This window comes from Acomys minous, assembly GCF_964271855.1.
Source record: "Acomys minous genome assembly, chromosome: 8".
In the NCBI taxonomy this organism is placed as follows: domain Eukaryota; kingdom Metazoa; phylum Chordata; class Mammalia; order Rodentia; family Muridae; genus Acomys; species Acomys minous.
This window is the reverse complement of record NC_140489.1, coordinates 2,822,067-2,834,765: the sequence shown is the minus strand read 5'-3', so window position 1 is coordinate 2,834,765 and position 12,699 is coordinate 2,822,067. Positions and strand designations below refer to the sequence as shown.

Sequence of the window (12,699 nt, the reverse complement as noted above, 5' to 3'; positions counted from 1 at the left end):
TAGGGCAGATTCATCTTTGAGCCCAAGTCTCAGGAAACCCTCTACCATGGGTGTCCTCAGACATGGTGAGAAGCAGGCCCCCTCAGAGAAGAGTGGTCACATTTTCAGACTGTGGCTTTTACCTGCCTCCATGGGCCTCAGCAAAAGGGTCCAGTACTCTCCCTCCTTCCTAAAAAGCCCTTCTGGAGATACAAAGGCAAGAGTCCCTTTGAGAGTCATGTGGGCAGGTGCAGACAGACAGCAATGCCTTCCATTCAGTAGGAGGAGGGCCTGCTTTTGAGGCCAGTCGTCAGATGAAAAGGCTGTGTGGAGCCTCTGGGAGCCATTCTCAGATGCAGCAGCTTCCTGCTCTGAAGCTGTTTTCTCATAGAGCCATGGCATGCGTTCACTAGTGTGTCTGGAAATGCCCTGTAGAGACTCCCAGGACGGGGTCTGAGCTACCCGAGCTGCCCTGTGGTTCTGAAGGGCTGACTGCTGTGGACTCTGGTGTCACCTCCCAGCATCTCTGGGTGTGGCTGCTGTAGTTGAGCATTTCTCATGTGAATAAGGACTTTCTCAGCATCAGAAGGATTCTAGCCTAAAGCACCCTAACTCTATTACACATTAATCAGCCATCCATCCTGTGGGTAAAGACCCATAATAAGCACCCCAGTGCTTCCCAGAGCTGATGACCCAGCTGGGAAGCTAAGACTTGACTGTAGTAACTCACACTCCATTTAAGCACTGGGTAGCAAATTCTTATGGGTAAAGTACTTTCTGGAAGGTGTTAGAAGAGAGAATGTACCATTGTTGGTGCTTACTCAGGTAGATATGGTAAGAACGTAATGAGTCGTTGAGAGGTGATCGAATGTGACATGGTGAGGCAGGGGCATGCCCCTGAGCAAGTACTGATGCGAATGAAACCACTTGCTCTTGCGGGCCAGGAAGGGTGCTGACTAGGCTCCGGTCTAAAAGCAGGAAATTTGAGTCCGAGGGCAAGGCACATATGGGGATAGTTTGGGGACAGTTTGTTGGTCTGAGCAAGGTGATGGCCATGACCCCAGTGCTCATGTCTCTACCACCACAGTGGCTTCCAAGGTAACTCCCCAGATTCTTGGACAGAAAAGCTGGACACAGACATTTTTCAGGTTTTTGTTTTCCATGTGCTGAGACAGATTTAGACTGGATGACCGGATGGGAAGAAAATGCCAGTGTTTGTGAGGGGCATTTAGAAGAACTTGGGCTCTGGGTGTTTATGATATAAAAGCCAGGGGTGTGGCACTCCTCAGAGAAGATCTCATTGAACCCAAAGTGATGCTTGAGTAAGACAGCTCCGAGCTCCAGTGTGCTGAAGCCCCAGGTGGGCTGAGGGATGGATGGACGGGGAGCCTGAAGCCCAGGAGCGGAGATGGAGATACTGTGAGCAGAAGTCATATCTGAGCCTGCAGCTGAGTGCGAGCCTTAAAGAAAGGTTCAGGCCCAGTGTCCTAGCTGCGGTGACTCCAGGGGAGGGCAAATGGCAGCCACGCCTGTGCTGAGAGGAAGGAGGGAGCAGAGGAGTTGTGGGTATGTGGTGGCTTCATTCCTGCGAGCAGTTTTATACTCCGACAAGGGCGTGAGGCTGATGAGAGCGTGATGGCTCGCCTCTGGTGTGCGGAAGCTCCGTGGTAAGGCAGCTGGCTGCCCACAGCAGGATTTCCTCGGCTGCCATCGCCCACCACACACCGCTGCGGGTCCTCTTGCTAGTTGATCTCGAATTTGCCTTCAGGAAGCACTTACGGCTCCGTGAAGGCTCTTGAGACGGGCTCACCTGCCTTCAAGAGCGGACCCTGCACACGCAGCCCAGTACTTGCTGCATATGATATCACGCTCCGGTATCACCAGGGGGTCCACAGATGATTTCAACTGCAAAGTGGCACGTTTCTCCTCAGCCATGCTCAACGTGGCATTTATAAAGCTTCCGGCATTTTGATAATTCCTGCCTAGCAGCTCCCTGACAGTGGCTTTTGTATTAAGTAGTTCTTAATGATGAGACGGGTCTTCGAGTGGCTCCTGCAGAAAGAAGTTTGAAAACACTTCTCCGCACTCTGCTCTTGAGACTTGTACTCAACACTAAGTTCCTTTTCCATAACAATTTCTCCTGTATGCTCGAGGGAATTCCTGTCTGCCGTTGTTGCGTATGCGTACTTTTCTTTTGATAAGAGTCTGTCCCCAAGGCAATGGCGATGTGATGTGGTATGCATGTGTATGCATGTGCATGCATGTGTGTGTGTGTATGTGTGCATATATGCATGCATGTTCATGTGGTGTGCGTGTGTGTGTGTGTGTGTGTGTGTGTGTTAGGGAAAAGTAAGGTCAGCAACAGAGTGCCTGGAAATGGAAACCGAGTATTATCATTCAAGAGAAACAGCACCCAGAACAGCAGAAGGCAACCTGGGTGCCTCTGACCTGTCAATGTTCGGGAGCTCACAGACAGGCAACTCCCCTTGTTGATGTAAAATGACCTTGTTCCCAAATGGTCTCTTCTAGAGTTTTGGGACCAGCAGTGACCTTCAAAGTGAGTGCCAACATCCAAAATATGACAACTGCAGATGTTACCAAGGCTGCAGGTAAGGCTGTCTTCTCATGTGTCTGTACACATGCGCGCGCGCACTGAGGTGGCATGAGTAGGGTTCAGCCCAGCTGGGCTTCCTCATTTTAGTTTTTCTGATGCATGGCTTCTCCCGAGAGACCTCGTTGTTGCTGTGAGAGAGAAAGGCAGCTTTGTGAAGTGAGGGCTGCCATCTGTAGCTCCATGCGAGGAGACCTTTCATACTGTGCCAGCTGGGAGCACACTGGCTACGCTGCTGCCCCTGTAGACCTGTCTCAGGATCTAGAGGTGTGAGTGGACACAGTGACTTCTAGATAGGTCCAGGGCATCACTGGGACTTCTGCCCTGGTAGTCTAGGCATGGCAGTGGAGACGTGATCAGTAACTTCATTGGAGAAGAGAAGGGAGGCGAACAGTTTGCACATCTTTCTGAATGTGTGCTGCCCACTGAGCTCTCCTGCACAGCAGGCTGTGGATCTTGGTAATAATGGAGACACAGGTGGCATAACAGTGTTTGGTATGAGTTTTCAGAAGGACGTTTTCACTTTAATGCTGAGAGGCCACCCTGAGGATGCAGTCCCAGACATGGCAGAACATTAGTCTTCTTTAACCCTTTACACTGCTAAATCTATGGGTTGTTTTTGCTGCTGAACCGTAAGTAATTTTAGATGCCAGTGTTCCTATTGACTGAGGAACTGGCATGCTTTGCTCCCCTCATGACAGCGTCTTTGTCCTGTGGTGGCATAGACTGTGCCCTGCCTTCACCCATGAGGGACACGCTCTTCACCGCCTCCGCTCTGAGTGCTGTAGGGCTTACTCACAGGGAACTCCGTGTACTCAGATGCTCTTTGTGCTGGGATCTGAGGGTAGCAGTCTGATTAAAATGCAAAGTGTCTAGGCTTCAAAAGTTGGTAGATCTGAGCTTCACAGAGTCAGTTCACTGTCTTGCTGTCAGTTGTGTAGAGCTGGGATGCGGTGTGGTGGAGTGGGCGCCATCACTGCCGCAACAGCTCAGGAGGTGTTGTTCTGAAGACTGCCACCTGAGAAGAGTTAACGCTCAATGGCTTTGATCCCATGCAGGCTTTAGGCCACTTCCTTCCTTCGTGAGCATCTGCTTCCCATGAGTGACGACTGAACACACTTAAGACCAGGTACTTGTCAGTCTTTCAGACAGAGAATCTCCCCTGTCATGGACGGGTCATCTCAGGACAGGAAGTAACACACGTGGGAGCAAGTTGGCTAGAACTTTAAAGAACTGTGAATGAATCAAATGGAATAGGGGCCAATATAACCAAAGTACACTGCGTGAAACTCTCAAAGGGCTAATAAAAATGAGAATGATAAAAAGATATTCCAAGCTGTGCTTTGTAAGTACGTGGGCTTCTTCTGTGGAGCGATCAGTGTATCATGAGCAGTCTCCTTCAGTAAAGGAAAACATCACACACTGGAACCTACCTACTGGCTTTCTAGGGAATAACGTTGATCATCTGTGATCTGGTCTCTGGACATTTCAAACATGTCCGTGTCATGGGATGGCTTAGTATTGCATCAAAAATCACACAGAAAGTGAAGGTCTGAGCCGTGCATATCAACAGCTCTTGGAATGCTGACCCTGCCACCATGCCAAGTGCATCTAGGAAACTGATAATTGGCTATGATGTTCGAGCCCCTGTGGGAAGATGTATGAAGTTGTAAACACATGTGAAGGATGTAAGAATACGTGTTCCTTTTGTGTTTTCTGCAATGCCGTGGCCTTATGGGTGGACTTGAAGCTTTGTGAGAAAAGGGTGAGGAAAAGAAAGCTGAGACGTCAGTATAAGTACAGCCAGCGCCCACTTCCATCCTCAGAGCCCTGGCGCCAGGGAGAGCTCAGGTGGCCTGCTGAGGACTAGCTCCACTTATAGATAAAGACGTATAATTTTGTTTCAAAGTGCTTTTCCTGGGCCCTTTCATTTTGAAGGGTGACACGGAACCTTGCCAGCGTCATCACAAGCTTCCTAATGTTTTACTGCAGCAGGCACGCGCATTGGGGTGTCGTTGGTGCTACAGCCGTAACCCTAGCTGAACCCGAGAGCTCACCCAGGTTTGCATTTGGCTTCTGAGGAGCTGGGTGAAGAGAGGTGTAACCCTGGTAACGGGACTTAAGTTTATTTTGATAATTAAAAAAAAGTGATACAGCAGCTAGCAAATAGGTAAGGTCTACGTTTAGTATTGCCTTTGCCCCATCAAATACCACGTGGTGTTAACATGTAGTGGCAAGTGCAAACACTCTGACATGTAGAATTCCTTCCTGGTTCTGGGTGACTTCTTTCTGGGAATTCTGCTTCATTAATAATTTTTTTTCCTTCCTGCTTTATCATTTGATTAAGTTATATTAATTATACAATGGTAGTGGACGTCATTGTGACATTTGCACACATTTATATATGTCCTTTGATCCTATCTGTCCCTGTCACCCTCTCTTCCCTTCTCCACTGCTGTTCTACTCTAACAATCCTCTTCTATTCTTGCATCGTTTTATTGTTGTTTTTCCAGACAGGGTTTCTCTGTGTAGCCTTGGCTGTCCTAGACTTGCTTTGTAGTAGACCAGGCTGTCCTCGAACTCACAAAGATCTGCCTGCCTCTGCCTTCCCAAATGCTGGGATGAAAGGTGTGTGTTACCATGCCTGGTATCAGTTTTCAAAGTACAGGTTCCGCACAGGAGCCTCCATCTTCCAGTCTGACTTACCTTGCTACCCACAGCGATCTCTGGGCTTACCCACCTTCCTGCAAATGGCATGGCTTCGCTTTGTTTCTGGATGACCAGTCCTTCCCTCTGCCTCCTGACTTGTCTGTGCTTGTGAGTTCTGCCTAACGTGAATGTAGGCCTGAGTGCTGGAATTTGTGACCATTAAGGTAGCAAATCTTATACAGAGCTGTGTACCTGGTGCTTAGGAGATTGTGGTGACAGTGGTAGTCACTGTGGTCCTGTGCCTAGATTGTCAATTTCACTGATAACCACAGAAAAGTCTTTCCTCCCTCCCTCCCTACTTTCCTTCCTTCCTTTGTCACTAATTACATTTTTTGCAAGGTTTTATTAGTTGAGACTTTCATGCTATGCATTTTAATTATAATAATCACACCCCCCCAACTCCTCTCAGATTCACTTTCCTTACTCACCCAACTTTTTATGTTCTGTTTCTTCAAAACCCATCAAGCCCAATTTGTGCTGTCCAGATGCTCTCAGGTGGTAGTGGTGAGGAGGCGACTGTGAAGCACAGTCCACACCCTCAATAGAACTGACCCTCTTCCTCCTGGGAGCTATCAATTGCCAGTAGCTCCACAGCTATGGGTGGGGCTTTGTGGGGGCCCTCCTGCCCCCCCACCCTCCCACCCCCGTTTCCAAAAAGACAATCCTTTCTTTCTCTCATTTCGTTGTGAGTTTTTCGTAATCCTTAGTTTCTTGTCAGCTCTTACATTTCTCTTTTTCAAAACCAAAAGGCTCGTGCTCCCCTGGTAGAGGCCGGTGTCTCTGTTTGCTCCTTCTCTGTAGACATCCCACTTAGTAAACTTTCCACTAGATTATCCTTCGTCACCTGACCGCCTTCATGACCTGAGGGCAGGCCCTCCCGCCAGAGCTCCTCCTCCCTCCTCAGGAGGCACCACGGCTATGGTGGTCATCTGCTGACTCTCTACTCAGGAGTCGCCTATTCCCAACTTGTCTTAGGAGAAAACAATTCAAACGCAAGATAAATTATTCTGAACCCTAATCGTTAAAGGGCCTTTAAAGCAGAGTGGTGAGGTCTGAGTTGTATTTTCAGTTGCATTTTTTTTAAAGCTCTTTGGTTCATTTTGAGATACACAAGGTGTGTGAAGAATGGCCATCAAGTCTGCGGGGGGCAAGATGCAGAAGATGGTGGGGAAGAGAAGGCAGATGCAGTGGTCACGTGGGTGAGGACGGCAATGAGACGGGGACAGCTCTGTGAACGCAGAGCGTCATATGATGCGGACAGTGATGTGGCTGAGGGAAAGGACATGGGCGAGAACTGCAGACAGAGGCCACAAGACAGCAGGGAACTGGTTGCAGAGGACCACCAGGTAGAGGTCAGGGGCCTTGCGATGTGACGGCAGGTAGTGCAAGGGCAGGTTCAAGTCCAACACTCATTTCCTGACTTGTACCCAAGTGGATGTCTGTTGCTACTGGGACACGAAGTACTTGGGGATAAGTAAATTTGAAGGAATTTGACTTCACCCACGTCACTGTCCCCATCATATGACGGTATATATAGTGTCCCCTAAAGGCTTTGTGTAGAAGCTTGGCCTTCAGCTTGCGCTGGCAGTGGAAGGCCCTGGAACCTTTGTGAGCTGACCCTAGTGGAAGGGAGCTGGGACATGGCAGAACATCACTGAAAGAGGAATTAGGACTCAGGGCCCTTCTTCCTTTTGTTTCTCAGCTTCCTTGAGGTAAGTAGGCCTCCTCTTCCGCGTGCTCCCACCATGCTATCCTGTGCAGCCACAGCTCATAGCAGCAGAGGAGACGACCTTATGCCAGCCTCCCGAGGCTGTGAGTGGAAACAGGCCTTTCCTCGCAATCACAGAAAGCTGGCACAGTGCGGTTACACGTGTAAACAGGGGCTCAGAACGGAAAATCAGTTCCTCCCCTGAAGGCCTGGCTGTTGTGTTTGGCAGGCTCTGCCTGAGGCAGTGTGCCGGCAAGCGTTTGATCAACTTGACACAAGCTGGAATCATCTGGGAAGAGAGAAGCTCAACTGAGAATAATCCTCCTACCAGATTAGCCTGTAGGCACGGCCATGGGACGTTTTCTTGATTAATGATTTGTGTGGGTGGGTCTAGCCTGTGGTGAATGGTAGCACACCCAGGCCTGCAGTCCTGGGCTCTGTCAGAAAGCAGTCTGAGCAAGCCAGTAAGCAGAGCCCCTTCCTGGCCTCTGTACCAGCAGCTCCTTCTGGGTGCATGTCCTGAGTTTTTCCCTGACTTCTCTGGATGATAGACTGTACACTATAAGATGAAATAAACTCTTACCTCTTAAAGGTGCTTTTGGCTAGTATTTTACCAAAGCAGTAGAAACATTCACTGGGACAAGCAGTGACTGTGACAAGCATAGCTTTTTAATGACCAGAAGGCCCTGGCTCTACCTGTCTTGAAACTTTGCCTAAATGCCTCCTCTACAAGGCTTAGGCTGTGCACCCACACATAGTGTAGAATTGTCCTGTCGGCACTACCAGGACAGGATGCAGATGGACAGGCAGCAAACAGGTGCTGTTCTGTGACCTCTGCTGGCGTTCAGCCCGCCTATGCTCTGGGGATATTAGTTGCCTCTCTTGGACCATCTCTCGTCCCTGCCACCAGCTGCTGGTGTCTCCCGAGACTGGAGAGTGACTGGCAAAGGTGAGGGTGCACTGGTTAGCAGATGCTCCCGAGAGCTTCTCTCTGGAAGTGACCCTCACCAGCAACAGCAGCTTTAGGGCATTCCCACTTCTCGGGGACTCTCAGCTGCCTTTAGCAGTGTCAGACCTGTCCCCCGCCTGTGTCCTCACTGGATGTCCTTCATTCTCTCTCTGTGGATGCACACACAGAGGGTGTGTCTACTTTCTTTTATCGTCTTGGCACAGAGATGGAAATGTCCTCCCACCTACATGGGAGTGACTTGTTCCGGAAACAGGGGTGAGCACCACAGAGTAACTTTGCATATATCAACATCTCTATCTATCTATCTATCTGGAAGGCAAGGCACAAGCCTGTACACATTAGGTCACCTTCCTGCAGTCCCTCTCAGGCCAGCTCAGCAGGCTGTCTCTGAGCGAGGGGAAGCAATGTCTGTCAAAATCCTCCTTTGGGGAATTCTGCAGATGCCAGTTCCCATGGCAACTGGATGAAGAGAAGAGAGAATAGGGAGCTTGCTCTGAAATCTGCCTTCAGCTTCAAGCACCTCATCAAGGGCTCACCTATGCTCCCCAGCAGGGCTTGTGAGCACAGGGGCCTGCGGTGGTGTTATCTCCGACTGTCACCAAGACACCAAGGCCTGACTCTCTGTTGCTTCAGGATGTATGCAGCCACCTCAAGCTTGACAGGAGGTGACTGGCTCTGGAGACATAGTTGTCTAGCTCTGAATGACCCAACTCTGTCGCTTCTCCCTGTTAGTCCACTGGTGCCTGGAGCTATCCCTTCATCCTAGGTATGACGGGGGCAGGAGGGCGGGGGAGGGGGAACATTGCTAAATACACAGGTAGCCCTCACCACTTTGAGTGCTCATCCCACAACAGGTCAGATCATCACAGCTGGGGTCAATTGAGGGCAGGACTTGGTGTTGGGGAAACACCAGAACTGAGAACAGGTGGGACGGGCGAGGACCACTGAGCACGCGGGACCAGTGTAAGGGCATTTGGCCTGTGAGAGGAGATGCTCAGAGAGCAGTCCAGGCAAACAGTCCTGCTGTAAACAGATGCTGTCAAGGTCAGAGACATTCTCTGAAGTTTTGTCTGCACACTAGCCCACTGCTTCCTCCTGGGACAGGAGTACAACAGTGTCGTGGCTTGTTCTTGAATGAACACTGAGTGACCCAGTGGGGCTGGGACTGTACAAAGCCCCAGAGCTTGTCTTCATCAGAAGAGTATAGAGAAACAGTGTCGTGGCACCCACAGGCAGGGACAGCACTGGAGGTGGTTGCATTGTGGGACCATAGAACCTGGTACAAGGATGTCAGATGCAAACTGGTCATTAGGATAAAAGGGCTGCGTGAGTGACAGTTATGGCCCTTCCAAAAGGTACCCAGATACCACGTGGATGGCCAATGGACTACAACAGATCTTCCCCACTTCACAGCTTGGAGTTTCCTGGTGTCCTTTGCTACACAACTCCCCCCCCCCCCCACTGCCCAGCCTTTCTGCAGCTTCTCTCAGCCTGAGCCACTTTCCTGTAGCCCCTCAGCCAGAGTCCTTTTCCTGTAGCCCTCCTCAGCTGGAGTCCCTTTCTGCATCCTCCCTCAGCCCAGCTTATCAGGTTGTCTCTGAGCAGAGAGGAGCAGTGTCTGTCAAAAGCCTCCTTTACGGAGTTCTGCAGATGCTGGTCTCCATGGCAACTAGATGTGTCTCATGGACCAGGACAGGGAGGGCTAGCCTCATTGTTCCTGTCTCTCTTTGGTGTCCTCACTGTAGCTTCATGGCCCCTAAGGCTGCCGAGGTGAAGTTGTGGAGGAAATAGGATTTGGAACCTGCACTCAAAGCCTCGCTCCACATTTGGCCACCCATGGGCCGTTTTTAAGCTTAAGGGTGTCCTCCAATTGAAACAGGACAAGTGCACTTCACAGGCTGATTCAGTGCTGAGCGACTTAGGAAGGATCTCAGCTGAAAGCACGATTTAAATTCTAAAGGACTTGGGTGAAACTGCTGGTTGTTATTGCTGACCCAACTTTACTTGCTTGGCATCCCACAGGACATCCAAAACCACAGAGTGCAGATCACCACAGACAGACCATCCATTAGTGTTGTTCCCCCCACAGGAGTTGGCGGCAGGGTGGGGGTGGGGGGAGCCACAGTGCCAACAGGGCTCAGAGAATTGCAGTATGTATTCACTAATGGGGGAGAGCCGTTGAATCACACACAGAAGTGAGACATTTCCCTTGACTTCCCTCACTAGAACTTGCATCGTGCAGAGCGTGGGGTTGTGAAGACAGCACACAGGCAGGGTCAGCACACAGAATTATCGCGTTGTCCAAGGGCAGTTGGGAGGGACAGCTCTAATCTGTTGCCGCTCACTGATTGCAGGTGGGTGTAGTCACTCCTCTTAGATCTAAAGACAGTTTGCACTTTATCAACACCTTGTCTCATTACACTTGCAAAGGAAGCAAGTTTTCAGTGATAAATCTTTTGCAAAAGCAACTGCATGGCTCATTCCCAGAACACATAGTGGAAGAACAAGCAGTTCCTATCTTGACAATTCCCCCCTCCTTCCCCCCCACCCGCCCCACTGCTCCTCATGGTTGGTCTAGGCTGCCACCTGCTTTAAGAAGTCAGCTCTGTTTGTGTTAGAGTGAGGCAGGCGTTTATATCTGACTGATTGATAATGCCTTTAACATTTGCACTTTGACACTGGACATTTATCCAACTCCTTTTGGGGTTCACTGTTCTGTTGTCACTTGGAAGGTGACACCTCTCTTGCAGGGGTTTCTAGTCTCCTTCTGGTTTGAGAGCTAATGACAAATATACATGTGAGCTGCCATTGGACCTGCAGAATAAGGCCCTACTGGGGAGGCAGAGCCACTACCAGCCCATAGTGGTCTCCTAGCGGCATAGAAATCCCCTCCTTTGCATTGAAGAAATGGAAAGCTGGGAAGTAAAGCTTGGAGCCTCTGTAGCTGCCCCTCCCCAATGGATGCAGCACTGCATTGTTTTACCTGTCCTCGCTGGGGTTTCCAAGCCCTACAGATCTGCTCGTCCCTCTCTGTCTGCTGTTGCCTCCAGTTCCCAGTGCAGTCCAGCTCCATGGGAAATCCGATATGCAGTTATGAGGGTCGGCCTGACCTCCTCTCAGCCTTTTGTGACCTCTGGCCCATACCTATCCTAACCCTGTTCAGCCTAGAAAACTGAACAGCAAGCTCTGGCCCTGCGGCTCTCCCAACAGATGCTTCCTTAGGGCATGAGGCCAGCACTCTTGGTGTCTGCCTTACCATGGGCCATGCTCACGGCTGAGGGAGAGTGTTAGGCCAGCACTGCGGCTCTCCCAACAGATGCTTCCTTAGGGCGTGAGGCCAGCACTCTTGGTGTCTGCCTTACCATGGGCCATGCTCACGGCTGAGGGAGAGTGTGAGGCCAGCACTCTCGGTGTGCCTTACCATGGGCCATGCTCATGGCTAAGGCTGAGCGTGAGGCCAGCACTCTCGGTGTCTGCCTTATGGCCGTGCTCATGGCTGAAGCAGAGCTTTGAGATTTAACAGGCTAAAGGGTTCACGAATCCCAGAATATTTGCTTTCTGGCCAGTCATGGAGAAAACCTGACAGAGCTCTCAGAACAAATGCAGAACTTATCACCAACCAGGTGTGGAATAGGCAGGTTAGGAGCCTCCCTGCTGTAAAATAGCAAGAGGGTGAAGGTGTTTGGGGAACTGGTTATGTTAAATAGGGCTGTGGTGCTGTCCTCGGGCATCCACTTGGCGATATCTAGAATTGACTAAAACCCCAAAATGGTGGGGCACACTTTGGAGGGGTTTCTGCTTAATTTGAGGTGGGAGGATCCACTTCCAATCCAGGTGGTTGAGGTGGGAAGATGGCGTACCTCTAGTGCATGTGGGCCGCAGCTTCAGCTGGAAGCCTACACAAGGACACAGGAGGAGGAAGCGTTTGCTCTTTCCTCAGTTACTCTTGCCCTCACTAACAAGTCCCTCCCTTCATTGGCATTAGCCTGCTTCTTCAGATCATCAAGACCAGCTGGGACATCAGCTTGTAAAAACGTACAACTGCTGAGTTCTTGGACTTGATTTTTTGTTATTTTTTTAAAACTTTTTATTGATTTGTTTGTGAAATTTAATCACACTCATCTCCCCGTCTCTTTGTACCTACCCGCTGACCTTGCAACCTCCCTCCTCCTAAAAGGAAAAGACAATCACTGTGGAAGCTGCAGTGTGTCACAATGAGACCCACTTCTTTACTTGTAATGAGTCATTGGTCTGGTTTGAGGCCTCTGGGTCCTGCTGCACCAGCAATGCTGGAACCTCACAGGGACACCTCTCAGGTGTCCTATTTGTTGCCCTGTGTCATGAAGATCCTGCAGCTTTGCATCTGTAGGACTGGCCTCTTCGGTGTGGGATCCCCACAGGGACCCCTGTGTCATGGAGATCCTGCAGCCTTGGCTCTGTAGGACCGGCCTCTTCACACATTCCAGCAGTTCACAGCCAGGGTAGATGTTGGGGTGGGCCAACTCAAAGGCCTGCATCTGGGCCTGGGTGCTGCCTAAGCTGGTCAGCTGGTCAGCTCTCCCTCACCCACACCACCAGAGTGAGCTCTGCGGCGCTGTCCCAGCTGGCTTATCCAATGCCACAGGCATCAGGTGGCAGAGCCAGCTCTCCTGCTCTTATGCCCTCAGGATGGCATGGGACCTGTGAGGGAACTGAGAGAGTAGAAGGAAAGTTTGCATCTAC

General features: G+C 50.5%; 1 protein-coding gene across 2 annotated transcripts in view; it reads left to right on the top strand.

Annotated features, from left to right (window-relative positions):
• The window catches only part of PTPRN2 (protein tyrosine phosphatase receptor type N2), a 705,670-nt gene that overhangs the window by 326,129 nt on the left and 366,842 nt on the right, over positions 1-12,699 (top strand). For both annotated transcript variants that reach the window (XM_084793869.1, XM_084793868.1), the window contains exon 11: positions 2,509-2,588. In XM_084793869.1, coding sequence (XP_084649995.1) covers positions 2,509-2,588 — 80 coding nt within the window. The remainder of the gene's footprint in view (positions 1-2,508; positions 2,589-12,699) is intronic.